The 27,247-nt window shown below is 34.6% G+C and overlaps 1 protein-coding gene across 1 annotated transcript in view; it reads left to right on the top strand.

The window, feature by feature from the left end:
- The first annotated feature begins 2,286 nt into the window (after positions 1-2,286).
- The window catches only part of LOC136841505 (multidrug resistance-associated protein 1-like), a 40,552-nt gene continuing 15,591 nt past the window's right edge, over positions 2,287-27,247 (top strand). The window contains exons 1-19 of the mRNA XM_067108462.1: positions 2,287-2,305; positions 3,938-4,075; positions 4,858-4,983; positions 5,552-5,745; positions 6,896-6,916; positions 9,613-9,807; positions 10,863-11,046; positions 11,281-11,449; positions 12,759-12,910; positions 13,042-13,179; positions 14,157-14,303; positions 14,672-14,756; positions 15,341-15,543; positions 16,133-16,309; positions 17,064-17,231; positions 18,481-18,661; positions 20,152-20,260; positions 20,530-20,674; positions 22,329-22,542. Of these exons, the coding sequence (XP_066964563.1) occupies positions 3,947-4,075; positions 4,858-4,983; positions 5,552-5,745; positions 6,896-6,916; positions 9,613-9,807; positions 10,863-11,046; positions 11,281-11,449; positions 12,759-12,910; positions 13,042-13,179; positions 14,157-14,303; positions 14,672-14,756; positions 15,341-15,543; positions 16,133-16,309; positions 17,064-17,231; positions 18,481-18,661; positions 20,152-20,260; positions 20,530-20,674; positions 22,329-22,542 (2,737 nt within the window). The 5' untranslated portion in view covers positions 2,287-2,305; positions 3,938-3,946. The remainder of the gene's footprint in view (positions 2,306-3,937; positions 4,076-4,857; positions 4,984-5,551; positions 5,746-6,895; positions 6,917-9,612; positions 9,808-10,862; positions 11,047-11,280; positions 11,450-12,758; positions 12,911-13,041; positions 13,180-14,156; positions 14,304-14,671; positions 14,757-15,340; positions 15,544-16,132; positions 16,310-17,063; positions 17,232-18,480; positions 18,662-20,151; positions 20,261-20,529; positions 20,675-22,328; positions 22,543-27,247) is intronic.

Raw genomic sequence — 27,247 nt, 5'->3', positions numbered from 1 at the left:
TATTTTGGAAAGCCTTTGAAGAATTCTGGTAGCCAAGAATTATTAGAATTCATGAAGTCTGCAATATGGAATTCATGTAGAATTTCTTTCACTGCTGTGCATTATATAATTTAGGTTTTAATTTCTTTTTGTTCCAGGACTTAAATGTTACATGGCACACAGACAGTCCAGACTTTACGCCTTGTTTTGAGCGAACAGTACTAGTATGGATACCATGTGCTTTCCTTTGGCTGCTAGCACCTCTAGAAACACACTACCTCATCCAGAGTGTAGATCGACTCATACCATGGAGTTGGTTAAATATTTCAAAATTGGTAAGTTGAAGGTATATACTGTATACTGTAATTTGTTGTGAAACTTGTATGTGCATGTATGAGCAAGTAATAATATACTTTTGGTGGGCTGCATCAAGATTGTAGTAGTTTATTTTTCTTACACTGATATAAAGCTACATTTTTAAAGTAAGGACTGTTTTTCATACTAACCCATTACATTTAGCCTTACTTTCATGGAATCTCTCTGGTTGCTCTAAGTTGGTAGATCTTGAAAGGCCAAGACTCTGCTGTGTATGCAATGATCACCATCCCCCATAATCCAAGGTGTCATTCCTCTGGTGGGCTCCATTGTGTCCAGATGTAGTTTTAATTACTCTCTCAGGTTTAGCAATATTTTGCATTTTCTGTGTTCTACCGGTAATTTTCAGTACATTTATTTTCACTTTTATTTGTACTTACTCTTCAAAATGATGGTGGGATATAGCAACTTGAGAATTTCTAATGAGTTTTTATTTATTGTTTTGCCCTCTGGGTTGGTGGCATCACTTGATACTAAGTGTTAATGTTAGTACAGAGTTTCTTTGTTTCTGTAAGCAAGTAATTTTCCACTATTTTTTATTCTGGGGGTTGCCTGTTTGACTTTCCAGGCTTCCTACTTTGCTGGCCAACTTATTTAACTCTACCTTACTCAAATTCTCCATTCACATTTGACTTGGTCTCTTCAAACTACTTTCAGATAAATACAGTACAGTAAATGTTTCTTAAGCATTTGCATAGACATATGCCCAGTATTACATATTCAAAGGTCAGAGATGAAGGGGCAAAGGATTCAGAACAAAGAATCTCCCAAGAATCAACTAAGCTCTATGTTTGTTCATTTTTATCATACTCCAGAATCCTCCTCTTAGTTTTATATTGTTCTAATGACATAAATACTACTGAGAATCGTATACTAATAATGTAATCATGAATTGATCTATAAGGAGGAAATCTTCCTAAAAATTTTTATTAAAAAGCATATTGTTTCAATGTGAATCAGTTTATGGGCATCTGTAGTGCAACTTGCATAGATAGCTCTTCATTGGGCGAGTCAGTAGAGCTGGCCTATCACTTCAGTGAGCCCGAGTTGAGTCACGACGGGTGATGAAGAAGTTAGAGGAATTTACTTCTGGAGATGAAATTCATTTCTCTCTATAACGTGGTTCGGATTCCACAATAAACTGTGGGGTCCGTTGCTAAGTAACCAATTTGGTTCTTAGTCGTAAAATAAGTCTAATCCTTCAGGCTTAGCCCTGGGAGAGCTGTTAATCGCTCAGTGGTCTGAAGTAAAACTAGGTATGCTTAACTTATCATGCATAGATGAAACCAAAGGCATTGACAGTAATGGATGACAGTACACTGATGCTCAGTGAGAAGGAAACTGAATGCTAGATTATTTGGCTGGGAAGATGAAAAGCTGTCTGCTAAATCCAAACTGCTAATAAGAGACCCCAGGAAGATAGTACTGTTAGCTCTTGTCCCTCTACATTCGTATGAATTAGCTGGTTCTTCTTACTATGAGTTAGTTATCCATATCTGTTTAATTGATAAATATCAGCTCTCACTACTGATAAGTAAAACCACCATCAAAAGCATGCACTTTTAGAGCTATAGTGATTGTGGAAAAAGCACATTATGTTATTTTTAGTGCAAAGTCACTGTCAGCCAGTCAACTTAGAAGGCTCTGAAGGCATATGTTGGAATATGGATTATACACTATGAAATGCTATATTGAAATTGGCAAAATGATTTTATATTGCTCTTTAATTTAAAGCATAGTAGAGGGGTGATTTAAAATAAAGTAGTTGCTAAAGATGATTTGCATGCTTTTATATTTTCATATCACCAAGCTCCTGTGTCTTTATTTTCAGGCTGTGTCAGTGTTTTAGTATTTATCCAATTTATAGAGATATTTTTATGCAATTCACTTAAGCAACATAGAGGAAGTACCAGGTGTCTTATTTGACCCTATTATAATTTTACTTTCACTGGTAAGTATCTTTTCTATAGGGATTACTACAAATTGGTGTATACATTTGCTTAAGATGTAGATTGTGATTTGTGACATGAAAATTAGAAGAGTTTAACAGCTAGTGAGGGGATACTGAGGGGAAACAAATGAGAACTGAAGGCGAGAGCAATTGGGCCAGAGCGTGGCAGAGAACCTATGGTTCTACCTAGTGTACCACACAATGGATGCTGGCTGCAGTAGTAACTCTACAGTAACCAATTGCAGGGGCGTCATTTAGGGGGCTGGAGGGGCAACTGCCTCCCCCAAGACTCAAGTTGCCCCAAGCCTCAACTTGCCCTCACCCCACCAAGCCCCAAGAAGTAACAGCAGCTGGTTTTCCATTATTTTACCGAAATTCAAACAAGTCATCACATTAAGTTATATCTTTGTATATTATCTATTTTATGTGCTTCAAAAAGCACATAAAATAGCTCAAATAAAAAACCAGGTGATTAGCTCGCTTCACTCGCCAAACCCACCTTGCTCTCTCCCCCCATCAAAATCTGAAATGACGCTCCTGACTAATTGTCAACCGTTTGGGTCAAGGTATGAATGGGTCACTTGGGTAAGATGTTACGTGTATCACATGGGAGACTTTAGGAAAAATGATACATTTTAGCTCAAGTCATTTTCTATATTTTAACTAGCATTATGGCAAGAAATGAATAGTTATCAAGTTTAGAAATACTCCCCATTCAGAAATTATATTTATGCCCAGAAAGTTCAGCCAGTCATGTATTTGTACTTATGTATAATGATGGTGCTCAGGCATTCTGAGCCCCTTAGGTAGTCATGTACAGCTTCAATTAAGAACATTGAATACAGTATGGGATGATGATTACTCTTCATGGATAAAATTTCACAAAACTTGTACATTATATAAAAAGGCTCCACCTGATGAATTTCATGCTAGATATGCTTTGTGCATACAGTAATACAATAAGTCACCAAACTGCACATGACATATGTATACGTAGACAACCACATGAGAGGTCAAACTAGTAAAGAACTAGATTACCATCTAAAAGAGCATTGTTATGCAGTTTGAACAGGCCAGTTGACAAGTGCTTTATTTGCATATATGAGTGATTTTAACAATTTAAGTAGACTGGAAAATTCATTTGAGATCATTTTTAAATCTGGCATTGTTAAAAGTGAAATGCAGTAATTGAATCTGCCTTTATTGGGTTATTTTAACAATCAACTTGAATATTAGTTCATCTTCTTTTAATTAGATAGTTACCTTGTTCATAAAATCAGGTAAGTACACTGTCACCTTTACTCACACAGCCTGTCTCTAACCGGCAGTTTCAGTTCTTAAGCATTTTTAAAGTATTTTTACTTATTGTTTGGTAGTGACAGTTTGTTCTTCTTCTAAACTAGTGATTACACAGTAATGATGTTTTTGCTTAATGCAGCATTGATCTTTGTTTGTGAAGTTTTCTTCTTTATTTCTCTATTTATTTATTTTACTTGTACTCAAGAAGGTACTAATACATGAAAGCACTTGGTACCTGGTCTTTAATTTTCACCTGTCATGTGGTTGTCTATGTATATATACAGTATATACATATATTATTCAAGGCTGTCATAAATCTGGTTTATCCCACAGGCACTACAGATGGTGTTTATCGTGATGGAAAAGAAAAGAGGTATACAGAGTTGTGGCTATCTCTTTGTTTTTTGGCTGCTTCTGTTCCTTTGTGGGTTACCTGAGTTTCGTACTTATATCGTTAATTCCCAGGATGAGGTACGTTAAACTTGAGGATGCAGACCCCATAGGGGGTTAATGCCATCATTGCACCTCATGCACGGTGCACTGTAGGCATTAATTCAGGCTTTGTGGCATCCCTTCAGCCCCTAGTTGCAACCCCTTTCATTCCTTTTACTGTAGCAGTACTCTCCTTCCACATTCTTTTCTCCGCTTTGCTTTCCAATTCCTCTTCTAACAATTGTTTTATATTGCAACTGCAAGAGCCTTTTCTTCCTGTTACACCTCAAAACCTTTACTCACATATTTTCAGCTGAATGACCTTTATAGGTCCCAGCGCTGACTGGGCCTGGGAATTGTATACTCTATTCTGTTGAGGACAGAGGTTTTAATGATTAATGACTGTGTTTTTGACATACCAGACAAAATGTGGTTACTGAAGTATTGTTTGAATGTTCTTTATTTAAAAAATGTTTTAGAAATTGGAGTATTAGTACAATTAAAACCTATTTAAAGTATGATTTATTTTTCATAACTAGATTTTTGTTTTAAATAGACCTTTTTTTCTCATTTGAAATTCAGTTTATGTTATTCTTGTTTATTGAAATCATAATATTTCAATTGTTTTCTCATATCTCTTTGAGAGTTGATCAACAATTCCGTACTTATGTTCAAGTTCTGTACAGTTTTTTAATTTTCATATTATGTTAGAATAAGACTGTAGTGTCATTTAAGATCTTGTACATTAAGATTTATCTTGAGAAAGTCTGTTAACATTCTAGTTAGTTAAAAATGCAAGTTTGTTCTATTTCTACTTTCAGACAGCAGAATATCACACCTTGGCGTTTGGAACGTACATGGTTCATTATCCCTTGGTTGTTGTCATGTTGATTTTGAACTGTTTTGGAGATGCACCTCCCCAGTATGTAGATTATCCACGTAGCGAGGTAAGCTCTACGTAAAGAACTTTCTCTTCTGTTTTGCGGGGATTGGTATAATCTCTTTTATAAAGGAATGAAGATTTGAGTTGTTGGAAATTCACATAAAAAGTGCATGAGATTAAGGAAAAGTGGAGTGAACTTACTAAATGACTTGTGCTTTAAAAATGTGACAGAATGGTAATGATAACTGATTATAAGTAGATGCTGTATGCAGGTATTGCATTGAAAATTAGTGACTGGGAAAGGTATACCTGTAGCTGTCTGTTAGCATGTTTTTTTAATTCCTAGCATAAGTGCAGCAACTTTTTTTTTTTTTTTCAAAGGAATGACCTTCTTATGGATGTAAATGATCATTTAACTTTTGGGAATAGAAACTAATTTAATCAGTTTAGTGTTGGGTAATATTAGGCTATGTAATCTGCTGCATTTTAGTAAACATATGCATTAACTGATTGTATGGCATTCATGTTTGTCATTTTAAATGTTACATTATCAGTAATTCATGAAATATGTCCTTTAGATAATAAGATTTTGAAGATAACTGCATGATTAAATAATTGCCAAATTCAAACAGAAAGTGTGTCCGGAGGTCAGTGCTTCCTTCCTGAGCCGCACTACCTTTGCATGGGTTGATGGCTTAATTTGGAAGGGCTACAGACAACCTTTAAAAGAAGAAGATCTTTGGGATCTCTCCTATGAAAATGCGGCCCATACCGTTGTGTCGAAATGGGAAAAGAACTGGCAGAAGACAAAAGCAAAAGCTTACAAGTAAGTGTTTATGTACAGTGTTTGTATATAATCACACAGTGATTGAATGTTGTGTTTTTATTTTGTAAGTACAGTACAATACAATATTTTCATTATAGTATATAGTTTTATACATGTTAACACCATTTTTTGGGCGGTTAGACCCTTATTTATATCTTTTTATGGGTGAATACAGTTTCATTTGAGCATATAATTTTTCCATTGTTTCACTTTTTTATATTTCTGCTATTTTTGTCAATGGTGTTAGCCATTGTACTGTCAGTTGAATAATATGCTAGTGAATTTGTCAGTATTTAAGTAGTCTGCACAGGAAGAAGAAGTTAGTTGTTTTTCACTTGTGGCACAGGAAGGTTGTGCAGAGGACCATATAATATTTCATATGATGCAAAAGACCTAGGAGGCTCCAAAAAGGGGTTTCAGTGATCACATGGTGCAAATTTATTATTCATTGGCCTTTGTTTCTAATCCATGTTTTTTTTTGCAGATGAAAATATTTAAGGCTTGTATGATTTTTGTGACCTCTTTGATTTGGTAAAACCTCAAAGGTCTTGATTTGGTGGAGAATTGAGTTTTTCCCCCTTTTTTAGAAACTAAAGATAACAAAAAGAAAAAAAGATTGATGTAAGGGAAAACTAATGTACAAAGAAAGAATTTATGAATGTATAAATTTGTAGTTGTATATTTTCATGATGCGTATTAAATATCCATACTAAACAATAAAACACATTTTCCTTTTAGTAAAATATGTATCTTGATGCTTGTTTAAATGAAATATGAAAAAATGGGGATCTCTCTCTCTCTCTCTCTCTCTCTCTCTCTCTCTCTCTCTCTCTCTCTCTCTCTCTCTCTCAGGTAAACTAAAACTCAGATAAACTTGTGTTGATTTTATTTTTAAGAAAACATTACTTTTAAGGCTAACATATTATAAAACTTTTGAAAGATCTAGATCATTTAAATATTCAAGCAGGATTCCCTCCCAGTTATTACAGATCTTTGAAGTTTTACTGAATAGCTACCATTTCTCTCTGATATGACTTTTACAGTTTAATTAATACTTTTAATATTTTTTTGTGGATGTATCAAAGAATAGTTTTTGAATAAGCTTTTAAGTGTAATGTCATTAATATAGATTTTATGTGCATATTTATAGGCAATTCTGGGATAATTTTGGGTAAGTCTTGTGGAATAGGATTTCCTTGCATTAGAGTTCTAGCTAAATTTGGTCAAGTACAGGCAGTCCCCGTTATCAGGGTTCTGTTCCGACAGTGATTTTATAGCGAAAATATCAAAAATTATGGTGGTGGCGTTAAGCGGAAATCGGCACCTCTGTTTGGTATATCAGTGCTGATAAAGCGAAAATCGGCACATATCACTATTGCCTATTTTTGTTGCTGGACAAGCCCCTTACAACCAGATCACCGATAATTGAGCCCCCCGATAACTGGGAACTGCCTGTAGTTCATTTCTCAAGTAGAGCTTTGTTTGCATGTATATATTAATTCTCAAAAGACAAACATACAGAGACTACATGAGTGTGATATGTGTATCCCTATAGCCTGTAGCCTGTAGGTTTGGCATACTGTAAGTTGAATTTCATTGGCCTTTAAAATAAGTAGCTTGTATTTTTGTGTAAAGGTAAACTTGAATACCTGCATAGTAATCAATGGAAATGGAAGTTTGAATATTTTGTTATGTGCTTTTTAAACAGGTTGAAGAGAACCTTTCAAGTGTTGTATGGTTAGTACATTCAAATATACTACTGCAGTTAGTATCTTATGATCATAGTTCAAATGTTTGATTTAGAGAATGCTGTTTAATAGTATGTTCAGCCAATTTAGTTCTGTCTATTATTTTTAGCACAGAAAGTATTGCTAAAGGATTAGGTGCAGAGAATGCTAATTTGTATTATTTTTGTCTGGGATATTTACTTTAGGTGAATTTAGGTGGTTACAGTTAGTGAGCTGCTTATCATTTGAACTAGGATGATCATAAAAATGACAAGTATGTCTAATTAGTGACAACTAGCAATTAGTATCTGAATAAAAAATAAGGTTAACCCTTAAGGGATGGGCTAAATATGTATTTTACACACCTCCAGACCGGGCAAACTTTAAGGTTGGCCAGTTTAAGAAAAAACACATCAATGGAAAGAGGAAGATATGCAAATATACTTGGTGTAAGAAAAAAAATTTTTAAAAATTTTTCCCTACGTTCTACGGGAAGTTGAAAGTAACTATTTACAACCTGTGTGGGGCCTCTTTTAAAGACATTCATAAAAATATGTTAATTTTACCAAGTTATGCATGGTTTTTTAATAATGTTTTTATTTTATTTTGTAAAGTTATAATTACAGCTCACACAGTATCTTAACAGGTAAGAACTAAAATCAGTAACAAATTCTGAGCATATTTGTTGTAAAATATTTACAAGATTTACTGAGATGGGGAGATGCAGTAACTTTTTGTGAGGTATATGCATTTTTTCTAATATTTCTTTGCGAAAGTACAATTATAACTGACACACTATCATAAAAAGTAAGAACTAAAACCAACAGCAATCCCTGGATATATTTACAAGCAAATAAATAAAGACGATCCTGGAGCTGCAAAGAGGCAGTACATCATCATCTGAAATCTCAAGATCTGAAATCTCAGGCATACTGATTCGATATCTTGCCTAACAGGTAATAAGTTTGCCATAAGTCATTTATGGACCACTGAAGTTTAGAACCTCTTTTCTATACTAAATTCATTCAGACAGTTTGGTGCATAGTATTAATACTCATACGAGGATTCCCGTCCATTAAGGGTTAATGAGACCGAGTCTCAATTCTTAACAAGTAGTGCTTGCTTGGAGGAACAATTCTGGAATACAAGTTGGACAGCAAACTAGAAAGAGATCAAAGAGAATAAAAAAAAAGTAAATGGCAGAAAGCAGTGTAGCTGGGACAGAGAGGACTTTTCAATACCCCTTTAGTGCTCTCTACAGTGTGTCTTGCAAGGCTCAGTGTAAGTGGTACCCCTGTGTAGGGAAGTTTAGCAATACCTAGACTACTTGTAACACTGACACATCATTGTTATTGCCTAAGGACACCATGTGGCACTAAGGGTCTTTTTGAAATTCTGCCACTGATGTCTTATGTCTCTCCTGTGCTTTCACTGCCACAGACCTCCATTCACCCGCAGCCTTCCACTCTTAGTACTTATCCAAATGTATCTTGGTTTTCCAACTCTGCCAGTCACTAGAGGAAAAACCAGTTCACACTGTCACATACTACTCGCTGGGGTGGTGCAAAGGACATGTCCAAGAGATTAAATGCAATATATTTTACTGCAGTAGCTTTCTCTGTATGTAAGAACTCCTCTCTTTTTTTTTTCCTGTTCATTTCCCAGGATATCTCTGCTTTCACAGTCATAGTAATAGGAGCTTGAATATACTGTGAGGTGGTGATTATTTATTGGTTTGCTTAATGTAACTGGAATGCATAGCTGTTCTTTCATCCCTGTGTTTCTTTAGTAGAACATATTTTCTTAAATGTAGTTGTAGCCTGAGAATAGTGTTCTATCCCTCTATTTATTTGATAAGACTTATTATTCTCATAAATGTAGTTGTAGCTTAAGAATAGTGTTCTGTCAAGCATTAGCTTCTTATTACCCTTTTAATGTGGATGTAATGTTTGAATAACATACAGGTATATGTTGTATGAGAGAGGATTTGTTTTGTTGTTATTCTGTGCTAGATTTTATTGTATTACCGTATACATAAAATATACCTCATGACAATTATGATTGTGCAGCATACTCTTTAAGATGATAAGCTGTGTTTTATCCGTGGTTTATTTATTTATTTATTTTTTTCAATGAACAGGAAAGGAGAATCCCACACATCTGCTACCTATGCAAATAACTATGCACACGTTGAAATATCTGGAACTTCGGGTGATAAAGAGTATCTCTCCATCCTTCCTGCGTTAGTGAAGACCTTCGGCCCGTCATTCCTTTTTGGTGGTATATTAAAGTTTGCCCATGATGTGTTGCAGTTTCTGAGTCCACAGATCTTAAGGTGAGTTTAGAATTTTCATTCGTTTCTGTTCCTTGGTCATAAATGTTAGCTGATTTTGATTTTTTTCTGTGCATGCTTAGAAACATTTACTATATCTGGAAACTTGAGTCTAGACAGTAGACAAACTTTTCATACTCATGCTTAGTATAAGGAAAGGTAGGGAATTCCTGAGTTATCTCCCCTCATTGTCAGGGAAGTTCCCTGCCTGATCTATGGAAAGTTAAGAATTCTGATATTCTGTATTCTTGTCTGAGCCTTCTTGCACTCTCTAAGTTAGTAGTAATCCTTTGTTTTTATTATTTAGGGGTTATAAGCTTTTATAATTGGGATATAGTCTGTATAGTAATAAATTGGTGTGTAATCTGGTTTTTTAGTTGTCTGTAACCATGAAAGGAATTTCCTTAGCAAGATACACCCACACAATGTTGTGGTTTGCTTTTGATCCTATCTGCCTTTATTTTGAATACAGCCGTACTGTTCGTATCACAGAACAAATGCAATAATTTGTGTACTTATTTGAGGCTTTGCATCTTTTTTTTTTTTTTCATATACCAAGTGTTCTGCATCTTTTAATTACTTTCATGCAGCACAAGTATTGCATCTTTATGTATACAATTATTTTATCTGAAATTATATAAGGTTATTGAGGCTTTATATTACTATATTAAGAAAAGAAAGATGTTAGAGGTGAGTATGCAATAAAATATAATTGTATTAATTGACTCGCTCAGTCTGTTAGTCCAAGGTTAGTTATATGCAGTATAGGCAATCCCCGTTTATCGGCGCTTGTCTGGCGACAAAATTCAACTATTTTCGGTGGCGATAACCGAAAATTGGTGAATTTCTGTTACCGGTGATTTTCGCTTATCATCACTCGATTGGAACAGAACCCCTGCCGATAACCAGGGACTGCCCATATAAGAAAAGGGCAAAAGTGTTTACTAAAGTTGCCAGAATTTTTTACTTCATATTCTTATTAAATAGTGTGAAAATATAGTGCGGCCAGAGATAATAAAAAAATTCATGCGTACTACTTTTTTTCTTCTTTGTTTCAGTGCTTTAATTAAGTTTACAGAAAGCTCTGCAGAAGATACACCCATGTGGCATGGTTACTTGTACGCAGCTCTGATGTTCATATGTGCTCAAATACAATCGTTGTGCTTAGGCCAGTATTTCATGAGAATGTTTTTAGTTGGTCTAAGAATGAGAACAGCGATCATATCTGCTGTGTATACAAAGGTAAGTATGCTGGGAGTTTTGACCTAGGTAGTTTTAAAGTTTGATATCCTGTCTTATCCTCACTTTTTCTGAAATCAGTTAATTTTTGCTTTGCGGGCTTGATAGATTAACAAGGATCAAGAAGATAAATATAAGTAATTTTTGGGAGTAATTATCACTTGACATTTTTGATATACTGTACTTTCCTATGTGGTTATAGGACAGTTTTGTCCTAATTAGTTAACTTATTTTTAGGCTATGAGAATATCAAATTCAGCAAAGAAGAAGTCAACTACGGGAGAAATAGTCAATTTAATGTCTGTGGATGCACAGCGGTTTATGGACATCACAACTTACATCAACATGTTATGGTCTGCACCACTGCAGATTGGCCTTGCCTTGTATTTCTTATGGGAACTTTTAGGTATGTATTGCTCAGATATATATCTGTGACATGGTTTTGTGAAAATTAAACTTGTCAGGAAGTAACACGCCATTTCAGGAGTAGGGGTGGAGTTTAATATCTTTTGAACAGTACTGAACTTGTCAAAAATTACTTAATCAAAATATTGCAGGGTAATTTGTTCCATTTCATAATGTCATGCAAAACCAAACTTTGTAAATGAAGAGTATGTGTATGTTACTAAAGTTATAGGAGTTGGACAGCCAAATGAGAGACCAAAGAGAACAGATACAAGTAACAGGCAGAAAGCAGGGTTCCCATACACTTTAGATATCACTTAAAATCAGCTTTATATAGTTAGGTTTATGTTTCTCTTAATATGTAGTGCTGTGATTTTGGCTGGCACAAATAAGTATTTTCATACCATGGAGGAAGTGCAACAGCCTTTGGATCAGGTAGACCAACCAGTGTAGCAAAAAAACTCACCAACAAAGTGAAGAAACGCTGAATTCACCAGTGCAGTGCCAAGGGGATGGGATTAGCTTAGCTGTGTGATGTCAGAGCCTTAAAAGGCTTTGGTTTGTATGCCTATGAAAAGTACAAATTACTGTAAAAATTTGTGATATTTGTGTCAGTGTTGTGAGTAAAGTTCATTCCAGCTTTTCTTTTGTAAAGACCAACTAAGCTGGATTAATGTGCCTTGCATGTTACAAGTTTCTTTGCATAAAAGTAGATGAATTAAAGTGGTCAAGATTACTCGTGGATGCTGTTATTAAGTGGATGATGTATGCAATGTAATCTTAAATTTAGAATGGATCATTGTCAGTGGATTGGGAATGGTGGCTGATCTGGAAAAACATTCCTTGGATGGGGTTGCCATTTGCAGTGTTCATTATTAGGTGCATTAAAAGTTACTGAAAGTTCTCTACAGCATCCTTCCTACCCCAGCTACATTGTTTACTGCCTTTTACTTTTTTCTGTTTCCTTTTTTATTGTCTCACTTAGTTCTTCAATTTCTTTACCTTGCTCTAGTTTTCACCTCCTTTAAGAACAAATCGTTAGGGTGAGAGTAGAGATAGTTTTCACCTCCTTGAAGAACAAATCGTTAGGGTGAGAGTAGAGATAGTTTTCACCTCCTTGAAGAACAAATCGTTAGGGTGAGAGTAGTTGATCTTGGAAAAATATCTGATTATAATTATAATTTAAAAAATGCAAAAATAAGAAGCACAAAAAGATTAAAGCTAAGGGTAAAAGTAGTTGAGAGAGATTTTGGAAGAAAAGCAATGCGACGCATAATTTTTAAAAAGTAATGTGCATTACTCTTTTCCAGGGCCATCAGTTCTTGCAGGACTTGCTGTTATGATCATTGTCATACCCATAAATGGAGTGATTGCCAAAAAAACGAAGGACCTTCAGTTGAAGCAAATGAAAAATAAAGATCATAGAGTAAAACTGATGAATGAAATTCTCAATGGAATAAAGGTAAGAATTATTTAGTTTGAAATCCTTATCGTTCTTACGCGTTCAGTAGCTTACGGTATTATGTTATAGATTTCTAAATATCTGATTTTTTCATTATTAAAGGAAATTCTAGTCGTTTCTTCGTGTTGCAGGTTTTAAAGCTTTATGCTTGGGAACAGTCTTTTGAAGAACAAGTGCTACAGGTTCGAGGTAAAGAAATAAAAGTTTTAAAACAAATGGCGTACCTTACTGCCGGCACATCATTTATTTGGACCTGCACACCTTTCTTGGTAAGTTTAGTAATTTGACTATTTAGTGTTTCATCTACCTTTTATTCTTGCACATTATTGTATAATGTGTGATTTTAATAATTGTAAGTCACTATAATGAGACCATTTAGGCACATAGGCTCATCCTAAGTATTTGTTGTTCTTAAATGAAGTCTAAGTTGAAACAAGGTTAAGTTGAAGAAGGTGGCCAGCTAATGGGAAAGAGATTAAAGGGAATAGATGAAAGGTAAAAAGCTGAAAGAACTGAAGCTGGGATTAAAGGAACACCTCAAAGAAAAGTAAGTACCATCTGCAGTGTGCCTGTAGCCCCTTACGGGGTACTTGGTTTGAAAGAATAACAATCTTAAACTAATGAGGACGTCTGTTACACAGTATTTAAGGAATTACTGTATGTAGTGTTTTAAAAAGTGATATTCATTATTAACCAGTCATTTACATCACCTCACTTTCTGGAGAATATATGATTTCTCTTTTGGGCTGAGTATGTCATCTGTCCCTTAGAGACTAACCTGAGAAAGCTTTCAGCACAGTGGTTTCTGCCAAGTTACCAAATGCCTGTTAGGTGACAAGAGTTCTTTCCCTTCTTAACATTCTTTCCATTGAAGGTTAAGAGGCAAGCCCCCCACTGACCTGACAACTAACAATCTACACTGCAAAAATTTGGAACAGTTGTCTTTTGGGTTCCTGAAGATCCAGGTGGTGCATTTGTGGTACTGCTACTGCTTAAGTTTATAAGACAAAATATATCAGTGTGTAGGGCATTTGAAGGCCATGAATGTAGGGTGCATAGAAGTGATGAATTTGTTGGACAAAATTGATTTTATTTTCAAAAAAAAAAAAATGTACTTTAGGATTGCAAAGCATGAGGCATATTTATTACCTTGGAAGCATTGGTGTTGGAATAGTACTTTTGATTATACTAGTTTTCGGTGATTTGTAAAATAGACACATAATTCACATTTTGCACCTCTTTACAGGTATCATTGGCTACATTTGCAACCTATGTCAATATCTCTGATGAAAATGTGTTGGATGCAAAAACTGCCTTTGTTTCCTTGTCGTTATTCAACTTGCTAAGGTTTCCTATTGCTATGTTACCTATGCTTATCTCAAGTTTAGTTCAGGTAAGAGAAATGTTTGGCTTATTTTAGAGTTGAGAGAAGATGTTTTTCCTATTGTCAATAAACAGTTCTCTTTGCAGTATGGAAAAATAATATCCCTGAAATGTAGTTTTACCAGAAACAGTGGACTCCTTTTCACTTTTACTATAATGTACTGTAGTTTGGTTTGCGATTGATCAGCACTAAAATTCCAGTGTCTTTGGTTTTGTGATTGATTAGCACTAAAATTCTAATGTCTTTGGTTTGTGATTGATTAGCACCAAAATTCCAGTATTTTTGTCCTTACTGAAGAATACTTATTACATATTTTTTTACCAGTGCTCCTTAAGGATATGATTACAGTAGCAACTCAACGTATGTTTTCTTTAAAGGCTAGTGTGTCACTGAAGAGGATGAATAAATTCATGAATGTGGACGAACTCGATCCAAACAGTGTTATTCATGATACCCAAGAAAGTGAGTACAATTCATACCTACTTTGTTCTTGTGGCCCCTTTAATCATAAATGGTCTTGCAGAACATTGCATTCTGACTCCTGCATATGCATTCTGACTCAGTCATATGCAGTGGGGCATTTCTTCTTTTGAGATTGCCAAAGTGTGACTGGGTCCATTACATACAGTAAAGCTGTTAACGATTAGTGGGTTTTTTTAAAATGTTTTATAGTAAAACCAATAATATATTTTCAGTCATAATCTCTATTATTTCTCTTTTACTTAACTTATCTCTTCCATATAGTTTATCATGTGTAAAAGTTTCAAGTGGAATTAGAAGATTGTAATGAATTTTTATAATTCTGGTAATAGTAAATTTTAATGCTAGTAGTTATGTTGATGAATTTACTAATGATATTAATAGGATTGATAATACTGGTCATATAAGTGATAATAATTCTGATACTCCTCCAGTTATGTGAACTAATGTAAGATGATCATTCGAATATTCAGACTTCAGTTTCAGTAATCTTAAATCACTGACCTTTGATATCGTAGTACCAGCACGATTATCTTAGTTGATTAAACACTTTCATATTTGTACAGGCAGGCCTATTGTGGTTGAGAATGGTACCTTTGCATGGGGACATGAAGAGGATGACAATAAGCCAGTGCTCAAAGGAATCAACCTCTCTGTCAATGATGGCTCATTAGTAGCTGTTGTTGGAAATGTGGGTGCTGGAAAATCCTCACTCTGCTCTGCTATTCTTGGAGAAATGGAGAAGCAGTCTGGCAGAGTAAATGTCAAAGTGAGTAGGTTATAGTTTTATTCTCTCTCTCTCTCTTTCTCTCACAAGAAACTTGACAGCATTAATTGTAATAAGGTTAAAGTACTTATAACACAATAGATGAACTATAATTATAAAATCAAAGATAAAACCAATCAAATTCAGCCAGTGGCCTGGTTGAATTATTTAAATATGGTAGTAATGGTTTGTGCAGGTGCAGTAGATACAGGGCCTTTGTTATGTTATCTAAATTTTTTTCTTTAGATTTTTTATGTTTTCTCTTGAGTGGTGTCATTGCTTTCACACTGACCCCTTGTGGTTTATTGTAGATTATGTCTTTTTTATATATATTTTCAGAAAGTGTTGACACTACTGGGTGTATATACTATATGGCTTCTCTATTTATTTGAAAATTCTGGGAAGATTTTGCGTGACTATTTTGAAATAATTTATTTACAAAGAAAGTACTGATCACATATATTTTAAATATTATATCAGCATAGGATTTTAATTTTCATAACTTGTAAAACTTTCAAAACATTGATTTAATTTATTGTTCCAGGAAATCTACAGTATTTTGGTTTTGTATTAAATCTCTTGTATTTTCCAGGGCAAAATTGCGTATGTTTCACAACAAGCTTGGATTCAGAATGCCACCCTGGAGAACAATATCCTTTTCAACCAGAGTAAGGATAATAGCAAATACGAAACATGTATTAAATCATGCGCATTAAGAGCAGATCTTGAAATGCTTCCAGCTGGTGATCAGACAGAAATTGGTGAAAAAGTAAGTCTAGTATTTAGTATAATGTTGTAGATCAAAACTTTTACTATGGATAGGTTATAAAGTTGGTTCTCTTTACCCAAGTGATTTATATGTAGTTTTTAATGTGGTATGTAGTGTCACATTTAACTTGTCAAGAGTCAGTAGCCATTTCATGGGTTGTTATTCTTATATTGTCCGTATATGTAAATCGCTGGTGTTCATTTGGATATTGTGAAGTTGTATATGAATATCATGGTCCTATTTTCCTTTGCGATGAGGAATTTTTCAAGTATTATTCATCATAACCATCATCATTGATGTATTTACATCAGGATTACATCTACTATACCCGAATACAGAAAGCTACGACATATTGGTAGATGATAAAGCTCTGGTAATAAATTTGTTCACTCTCTATGCTATTTTTCCTGTTTTACTGGCCCTCTTACTGGTTGTTATTGTACTGCTTTTGTCATCTAACTCTCCCCATCTTATATGCACAGCTATTTCTGTCTCTGAGATCTGTCTATTTTTCATATGTCTGCTTCTTCCACATTTGCTATGAGACCTTCCCAACATACTCTAGCAGGCACACCTCATCAAAATTTTGATTTTCCCTGTAACTCCTGATGTCTCACCAGTAAGAGAAGTGAAGACTAATACATAAGTCTTGTGTTACTCGTTTATCCAGTCAGTGCCCACCCTAACCTAATTCATCAAGAACCTAAATTTGGGTGCAGTAAATAGTTGGTGAGAGCAAAATTTTTTATTTCAGGGTATAAATCTAAGTGGTGGGCAAAAGCAGCGCATTAGTCTTGCACGTGCTGTGTATAGCGATGCAGACATTTACCTGCTCGACGATCCATTGAGCGCTGTTGACTCACATGTTGGGAAACACATCTTTGAACACGTCATTGGTCCCCAAGGAATTTTGAAAAGGAAGGTTAGTTCTTTCCTTCATGTAACTTTTGTTTAAACTTTTTCCTTATCCAAAGAGAAAAGGGGAATTTTCTTGATGTCTATGTGTTTTGGAACATGAGTGATAAGGGATTAAACTGTTGACTCACATGGGAAACACATCTTTGAACACGTCATTGGTCCCCAAGGAATTTTGAAAAGGAAGGTTAGTTTTTTCTTTCATGTAACTCTTGCATAAACTTTTTCCCTTTCAAAGAGAAAAAGGAATTTCCTTAATGTCTATATGTTTTGGAACATGAGTGATGAGGGATTATTCAAGTGTGTAGATAACAACAACAGTCTGTTGGGAGAAATGAAATATACTGTGTTCCAGTTTTGTTCATCTTAACAAAGAATGTTAATCTTTAATCAGTATAAATCTTATAAAGATTTTTACTTTTTTTATGATTGCCTTAGGTTATGGTTGTAAGTTTGTTCAGACCCCATATGTAATTTTGTGAATAGATTAGCCACTATGTATAGGCCTAGCCTATATTCAGTGAGATGACTGTGCTTGTACATGGTAATGTTTATACATTACATGGTGGGAGGGAAATGCATAATGACAAGAAGCACACTTTGTAATGCAAACACCAAGTTTGTAGTAGAAACAAAAACAGCTGCCTAGTTAATGAACAAATCACTGTCATTGATTGTCCCTGTGAGATGTACTGTAAAATGAATGTGCAGAGAATTATCTCTCCATTAGAAATTGGGGTAGAATTGAACATGAAAACAGTTATATACAGTAGAAACAAAAACAATTGTCTAGGTAATAAACAATCACTGTCATTGGTTGTTCCTGTGAGAGGTAGAATGTGAATGTTCATAAAATTGTTATTTCTCCATTAGAAATCGTGGTAGAATTGAACATGAAAGTTGTACTTTTATGAGTGATTGAAATTTTTTTTCCCATAACACCTTTTAGCATGTAGTCTAACATTTCATGAAGGATACTTATTATCTGGAATCTGTTTCACCAGGTGACAACTGTGAAAAATGTGCAAAAAGTTTAACAAGTTATTGTGCTTGATAACCTGTTCAATAGTAAATTTGCATCCTGAAGAAGCCACGGTGATTCAGGAATTGTTTTACTTTATGTTAGATCATTCATTTCATATCTGCTTTTTATTTTATTACCTTTATTTTATTTACTTTTTATTTGTTTGTCAATTATTCTCATGTAGTCAGAGAAGTTCTCATATTCTGAAAAGTTGTTTGTGTTTTTTCCTTAGACTCGTATCCTAGTGACCCACGGTCTGACTTATTTGTCGCAAGTAGACAAGATAATCGTTTTGAAAAATGGCGTAATTACTGAGGAAGGCACTTACAAGGAGTTGTTAGAGAGAAAGGGGGAATTTCAAGAGTTTCTTCTTCAGTATCTTACTGAAGGTGCACATAAAGATGATGACATAAGTAAGTATACAAAGCTTTCCTCAAGAAATTTGAGTTCCTCTTGTTTTTAAATCTCATTGATTTGATGGGCGACATTTTATCTGTAGTCTTTTGTTGAAATCATCAGTAAATTATTGGCGAAATCTAAGATTATAATTAACTGGAGAAGTGGGTGAAACAGAAAGAGATTAGTATTATTTTTACCATACACAGTCCGTGAAAGTACAACGAATTATGAGTATACAAGAAAAAATTAATGCATACAGACTTGGACAAGGCCCAGATAGTGAGTTAGAACTAAATTGAAGCTGTGTAAGTAATGCCAGCAGTTCTTGCTGCAGTTGAACATCATCCCCTTTTCAATTGTGTGTAATTTCCAACTGCATTCTTATATGTCCTAAGCCCTCATGTATGACCATTTCATGTTGATGATCTGCTTAAATTGTCTTTTATATTGTGTAGGACAGACAGTCAGCAGAAACATGATGCTGTAATACTGTTGAGTTGAAGAGTCTTTAAAGTAGAAAGTAATGGAAAAAAAACCTCGGCAGAATTTTACTTCCTAAGTAACCTGTCTAATGTACCTCAAGATTTAAAGACAGAAGTGATATATATATATACACACACACAAAAAAAAATTACCAAAAACATCAAATACAATATTGTGAAATTACTGGGTCCAAATACATGACTCATTGCAAATTACATTTCACACATAACACAAAGAGATCATATCAGGCAGTCCCAATAATATACGGTTATCAGCGTTAAAATTGGGGCTGGGCGAGCCCGGAAATGAAGTTGCATCTTATTGGAAACCTTCAAAATTAATGATGACAAACATTTACAAGCCTGATCATCAATGGCTCATTGATATCATACACAGGCAGTCCCGGTTATCAGTGGGGTTCGTTCTGGTATTCGGATTTCGCAGTGGCGCCGAAAATTGCCGATTTTCAGTTATCAGTGCCCTTGTTAGGTATGTATTGGCACCAACACCCAATTATCGGCACCGGTAAATGGAAATTGGTAACCGGCGCTGAAATTGCTGGATTTTTGTCATAGACAAGTGCCATAAAACCAGATCACCAATAACAGACCCCACCGATAACCGGAAACTGCCTGTATATGTATATATATGTGTTTGTGTGTGTGTGTGTATGTATGTACAGTATGTATGTATGTATGTATGAAATACATACATACATGTTGTAAGGGATTCTTGTTTGTTCTGTCTGTTTATGTTAATATTTAAAATGCTTGTATGCACTGTAGCATTAGGGAACAATAGAGTTCATTAATACAAACAACACCACACTGATAATAAATTTTAAGTGACAAACTATTATTGTGGTAGTTGCTCTTTTGCATAAATACCGTTATCTGAGGTGTTGTCATGAGTTTGTGGTGGGAGTGTTTCATTGCCTATGGCCATTGAACCATTTTATTAGTAATGGAGTTGTAATTGCCAGGGAATTTCATTTCTAATTATCTGTTTTGTTTTATTTAAGGCTTAGAGGACATCAGACAGCAGTTAGAAAGCTCCTTAGGGAAAGACGTTGTACAGAAACAGATTTCGCGGCAGAAAAGAGAGAGTGAAAGTGATAGTCTTTCTGACAGGTAGGGTGCCATGGAACCTTTATGAATTATATTATGAACAGTCTCACATATTTTCGTTGAATCCACTCTCATATTTTATATTTTAAAACTATTTTATACAGCTTTTTCCATCCCTTGGAAATGATTTCTTTCTTTCATGTTTTCATTTTAGAATATCTTTTAATTGCATTGAGAATCACTCTTCCCTGTTTTAGAATATCTTTTAATTAAACTGAGAATCATTCTTCCCTGTTCTGTGAAACTTCAAATGACATAACCTGCCTTTGCAGTACTGATGGTAAGGTGAAATCTGCGCACCATGAAAAGAAAGTTAGTGAATCGGAATCTGGCAATTCTGTGCAGGCCTCCAATGCAAAGAAGACAGAAAAGGCTGGAGAAAAACTGATTGAAGCTGAAAAAGCAGAGACTGGAAAAGTAAGAGTCTTGTTTGAATGTTCTTTTATCTTTTGATCTGTATTTTTGTACGTAGTACAGGAATGCACTTATAGAATTCCTGTTTTGTACTTTTGTTATATGTTTACTACTTTACTTTCTTTGCAAATGGAAAGTCTCCCTTATTATACCTTCCTTTACCAGACCACTCGAGTTACATGTGGAAGTTCATCCATTTGGTTGACGTGATATTTTAACCTTTCAAGATTGAAGTGAAACTGGTGCTGTAAATATGGTAATCTTCAAGTATTCAGTAGAAATGTACACCTTTCAGTTTCATGATAATGCCTTACCAAAACACTGTAAAAGCTTTAATCTCTTACCTTTCAGTTTTGTAACCGAAAAGGAGTGCATTATTTTGTGTAATGTGGAATTTTGTCATTATCAAACATTTATAGGTAATATGTAATTGATAGCTGGCCATAGTTTTACTTTAATTTCATTAACTATTTTGTACTTAGCTTTGCCTGAATTTTGTTCAGAAAAGAAATTTTTTTATTCTTTAAACCTTTATTAATTGTTTATCTAAGACTTAAAAAATGGTCACTTTAAACTAAACTTAGGTACATTGGCAATATATGCATAATGGATAACTAGGTGAAAATATTTTAAGTGTCTTAAAAACATACCTTCAGTACAATCATAAACATATGTACTCAAAGAAATTATTTATTCCAAGAGGAAAACCCCTTAGAATGTAACACAGATCTTTAAATGCTCCACTTGACTTTCTCTGCTTTCTCATGGAGTTAAAGACTTTACCAAGATAAAGTGAAATTGCTTCTTGCTACCTCAGAATTGGTCATTCAGGTGTGACTCATAGCTAGCCAGATCTAACCATTGTTTGTCAATCTACTGAGCATTGTAGTTATTTCTTATCCATATTTCTTGTAGATTACAGTTTATCCCCATTAAATTATGTACGGTTAGTTGGGGAAACTGCTTGTTTTCCCAGTAAATAAAACTAACTTCCTTACTGAAGGGTAAAGCAAACTGACTATAATGCACAAAGGAAAGCTTCAGTTTTATCTTCAAGAGGATTAGGAATAAGGCTCAAGTGGGATTGTAACTCGTATTCCTCCCCATCATATATCATCTTTGCCCCTTTTCACATGTCCTTAGATGACACATGTCCGTACATAAAGATGTTTTTATATATACCCATTTTCTTGATAAAGCAGTAGTTTTTTTTTTTCCAAAAACCGGACATGACCCTATCTACAACAAATCAAGTTTGGTCAATGTCAGGAAGAATATTTTGCTACCTCACAAAAGGTGCATACCCTACTGATTATGCCTTTTACCAAGCTGCTAAAAATCTTTTGCGTTGAGGCTACCGGCTACTGAGCTAGGTAACTTGATAAAAGGACCGCAACAAAGCTTGATGTTCATCAGTTTGATGCAGAATTACATCCACTTGAAAGAAAATATTTTGAAATGGCTAGAGTTGGGGAAAACAAGATATACCTTCTTTGTTAGCTTCTCCATTCCTGAAGGGGGAAGTTCTGACGTGCATTTATTTCCTTTGAGTACAAAGTCAGTGGCTGTAGTATGGAATTGTTGTGCACTTCACAAAACAGAATGTTTAAGAATTTCTTTTCTCTCCTCTGATTGTCGTGCATTATTTATTTCACAGGTGCAGTTAGAGGTTTACAAGTATTACATAAGAGCCATTGGTGTTATGTCTACTGCAGCTACGGTATTGTTTTACCTTTTATCTCAATCTTGCACTGTGGGCTCGAATATTTGGTTATCGGAATGGTCAGAAGAAGCATCGAAAAATGAAACAATGGAATCACATGTCAGGGATATGTATCTTGGTGTGTATGGAGCATTTGGTGTTGGACAAGGTAAGTCAGCTTTTATTATTTACATTGTCAAAGATTTCTTAGCTTTTATATGTAATAACAAAGCCACTTGTGTATTTTAGCTTATATTGTCATTACCAACTCGGCTAGGATTAGGGAAGTTTCAGATTTGAAGATGAAAATATTAAAACTTCTTGTTAGGTTTAGTTTTGTTTTGTTATCTTTTTTTAACATTAAAGTTGTTTTCATAAATCCTCTATTAAACCACAGAAGGCTTTTCTGCTAGGATAATTGCAGGATCTCACAATTTTTACATTGTTTGTCTCATGGTATTAAGTATTTTGAGCAATATTTCATGTTTTGAACAAATTTAATCTCTAATTATTAGTTTAATTTACAGTCCAGTACTGATCACATCACTGAAGTGGCTAACTGGGACTATTTTAATATCTTAGTGCCTGCAATGAGTTATGTACAGTGTTAGATTTAGCCTATCACATTTTAAACACATTAAAACATATTTCCTTAATTTTAAAGATACAAATTATGCATAGGATTCACAACCCCTCAATAAAATGTAGTCTGTAAAAGTAATATGAAAATTGAATTCTTATTCTGTACCATCTTATTTGATTCTCTTTAAAAGGTGAGGTAGGTGATGTAAGGTCCCTTTGTTTTCTATGTGAGATAGGTTTTTTTTTTTTTTAATATTAACGAGACTTTATGTAATAGTTTCAGTGATATACCTCTGGTTATATAGTGTTAAAACTTAGCATGATATTTATTGTTTCAGATAAACAGAATATTGATTAAATTGTCATTTAGTCAGAAATTCAAGTAGATGATTAACCTTCCCTCTTTATGTGCTTTCTGGAACTTGTTACAAGTCAGTTTAAATGATGGAGGACTTAAGTATATTTAGATGTGTGAATACATATGTCAAAAGTCATTTGAGGTTGTAATGATTTTACAGTACAATATACAATGATTTATGCCATTTATAGTTAGTGAAATGAAACCAGTTTGTGAAATAGTTGGATTTTCCAGGATTAATTGATAATATTTATTGTGAGGGCTTTAGCTAAATAGTTCTTAGTTACTCAGATTTTTTTATTTGTTATAATTTTTTCATTTTCAGACATAGTTTCGTATATATAGTACTATTTTATTTGGAAAGCATTTTGAAGTACAGCAGAGTGTTTTGATTTTTTTTTTTTTTTATTGTTGTTGAAGTCCAGTCAGTTTCCAACTTTTAAATGCTCTACTCAGTTCCATTGTTGTGAGGTAATTTCACAAGCTTTATAGTTTCATTCCAGGATCATTTTATATATTTGAACATCAGCATATGTTGATTTCATGTAAAATGAAATTCATTGCAGTGTTTTTGTTTAGTGCATGGGCCTGCAATTTTGAGATAAATTGAATGCTGATGTGAATCTCACAAACTTCTTTAAAGTGCAAAATATAAAAGCATGATTTGTGTATAGTGATATTAAAAAATTCAGGTAGAAGGGCGAGAACTTAAATGCATATTCCACTTTATTGAAAATTATTTGTTTCACAACAAACTTGTCAATTGTATTAGCTCAAATTTGAGGTCTTCAGGAATCCTTCACACACCATTCCAAAATCAAAAGTCTTCCCCACGATCCTAGGAACAAACTTCAACTTTTTGTCAGTCTGTCATGTGATATCAAGATCTAATCTCAGTTTCTTCATTTCTTTGTTCAGTTTTTTCTTACTGATTATCAGTTATATAATAATATACATGCATATAAGTGTTCTGTCTGAAACATTTTAAACACCAGGATTTTGCTGTTTTGCTCATGCTTTTTCCAAAATAAGGATTTGCAAGCACTTATAAGGAATTCTTTCCTTTTTTTTTATTGTAAACATCTCCCAATGATGTGGTATTTACCATATAATTGACAACATATGTTTTCTGAGCTGTTCTGAGGATTATTCCATTGGAGATATGCTGTCAGTGGGTCCTAGGATAAAATCGTAACCAAGCTTGGGTGGCCCCAATCTCTGCAGCAACTTTGCGAGTGACAAGAAACTAATTTTGGACCCTGAGAAATTATGCACATAGGGTCTTTCTAAGTAGTCCCAGCTTTCCTTCGTGAGGAGCGTTGCTTATGGAGAAGTTTATTCCATCGGTAGGACTTGTGCTACATGGCATTCAGCTGAATGCTGGAAGATTCATTGCTTTGCATTTTAAACTTTTCTAAGCAGTGGTCAGTAGAGCCCTGTACCACATTTTAACTTCTAGTTTTGTATGGACTTGCATTTATGGACTCCTTACTTTGATGACTGGTGCAGGGTTTCGACCTTTATTGTATGACTCCCTCTTCACGTCAGAGTTTGTATTCCTCACTAAATCTCAAGTCCATGAGCATTAAATCAGATCCATGGCTCCAGCCAGCTATTGAGTTTTTATTTTTTCACAGTTTGTTCTTTCCACCTAGATCACTGTTCAGGTTAATGTGAATGATGGGTTGCTATGAAACAAATGTAGTTTTTAGAAAGCAAAACAATATCTTTAAAACAAACCCATCATGTATATCAAATGTCCCATCTCCTTGCCCTGCTGATTGCTTGTAGCTGTAACCTAGTCTGTATGAAAAGTTGGATGTTTTTTTTCTCTAACTTCTATCCATTAGGAGACTAGGGAGGTGACAGCCATTCAACCTGCAAATAATCTTTACATTTGGAATTCAAGTGTCTAGGATTCTTAAAGGCCATGAGTGTGGGCTAATGTAAATGATGGGTTTGTATTGAAAAAGTTTTGTTTAAAAACTTCATAATATTGAGCATTTGTATATGCTGGAATATATCTTCAAAGTGGAGTAGTGTACAATGAAAATGTGAAACGCTAAGAACTGTTCTTGGGAATTCATTGTACATTCACCCAGTTGTATTTGTAGGCAGACAATCTTTGTAAGAGACAGAACTGAGATACTGGACCTATACTGAAAGTTCCAACTTTTCAAATCCATGCTTAGTTATTCAGCTAGTGTGTGTTCTTCTTTGACTAGGTCCTTTGCTTTTTATCTTTTATTTATATGGTGTGTGTGCATATATGAGTTGACACTTGTTTTGTTACATTATTAATTTCGTGCATGTAATTTTTGTAATTGATAAAGTGCATGCAGCATTATATAAAAAGATGGTGAATGAATATTAAAATTAATACTTCGGACTGAGAAATGGTCCATAGAATTCAGCCAGGAAGGATGAGGAGGCAGTATAGATAAAGGAAGAAAGTGATTTTTAGGAGACTATCTTGGCTTAGTAGAAGAAATAAAAGATAAGCTTGTAAGAACGGAATAGCCATTGAGGTGATCCCCTGAGTGGGGTGTAACATACACTGCATATTGTTCCAAGGTTGGCTTACTGCAGATATTTCTAAAAGTTCTTTGAATCTTTGTCCTTTTGATTCAACCATTCCCTTTGGTATTTTCCTCTTTTGCTATTCAACTTCTTTATCTTTACCTTGTTTCAGTTTCCACCTGATCTTCAGGCAAAGGTAAAATGGATATGAGAAAAGTAACTGGAACTTTTGAGGTTGATGCCATTTCTCCCCCCCCCCTTAACCTTCTTATTTTTCCCTTTTTTCTTGTCAGTTTATCAAGTGTGAATGCCACTGGAGTACAGATATAGCCTTCATTCCCTCACCTTCCATTCAGAAACAGCTCTTTAATTGTTTTACCTTGATTTGTGTTAGTTAATACAATTTCGATCTTTATACTTTAGAGACATATCGTTATCGATTAATTTTTGTAAGATGTTTGGTGATAGTTATCATCTTTGCATTTCATTGACCATATGTGTTTTTGAAATAATATGGGAACATCTTGTGGGCATTTAGGTATAGTAGTAGTAAGGCATTAGCACAGACACCTTTTGACTGAGGTACATATTAGTTGTGAGTAAATTGTCCATTATCATGAAACTGTATTCTTTCTTTATGTTGGAATTTCAGGATAACCAGTGTACAAGTGATTTTATTAAAATAATGTTGGTAATTTGTTGACAAAACTGTGGAATAGCATTTCAAGGTAACACTAGTGGTCACTGGTTACTGTATGGTATGTTAATAACAGGCTTTCTTAGCTCTAGCAGAATATTTGTGGGGTACCTGTATGTCGTCAGTGATGATTCAGTTGTGCCAGTTAGTATGAAAATGGAATGTTTTCTGAGGGTGATGTAAAATTTTGCTTGCCAGAAAATGCTCCTAGGTAAACCTCCCAAGGGAAAACAAGAATGCCAGTTCCCAACAGGTGAGCATTGCCCCTGTGCCTTGAGCCTCAGTATGCCTCAGCCATCAACCCAGCTCATATCTTTATGTTGCCAAACCTGATGCAAAATAAAAATAGTATCATAAATCACTACAATTTAGTTGGTACTACAACATTATGCAGATTTTTAAATGGGTTTCTCCCCAAAACCCACCATATAATATTACTAAGAGGCCTCACAAGGTGATGTCTAGGGAAGAGAAAACGGATATAATTTTCTGTCACGCCAAAAGGCAGCATACAGCTTGTAAAGGATGCTGGCTCATCTGAATTGATGCTCTGAACAGTTTGTATGGCTAAAGACCAAACTGATACAAGCATTGCCCAAGGTTCATCACCAACCAAGAAAGTGCACACCATACATTATTGTGACCTTAACAGGATGGGAAAGATGTTTAAGGACTGGTGGCATGAATATAATAAGTGTGGCATCCTTTTGACTACTG

This window comes from Macrobrachium rosenbergii, chromosome 9 (genome assembly GCF_040412425.1).
Source record: "Macrobrachium rosenbergii isolate ZJJX-2024 chromosome 9, ASM4041242v1, whole genome shotgun sequence".
NCBI classification, from domain to species: Eukaryota; Metazoa; Arthropoda; class Malacostraca; order Decapoda; family Palaemonidae; genus Macrobrachium; species Macrobrachium rosenbergii.
This window is presented reverse-complemented; position numbering and strand designations above follow the sequence as displayed.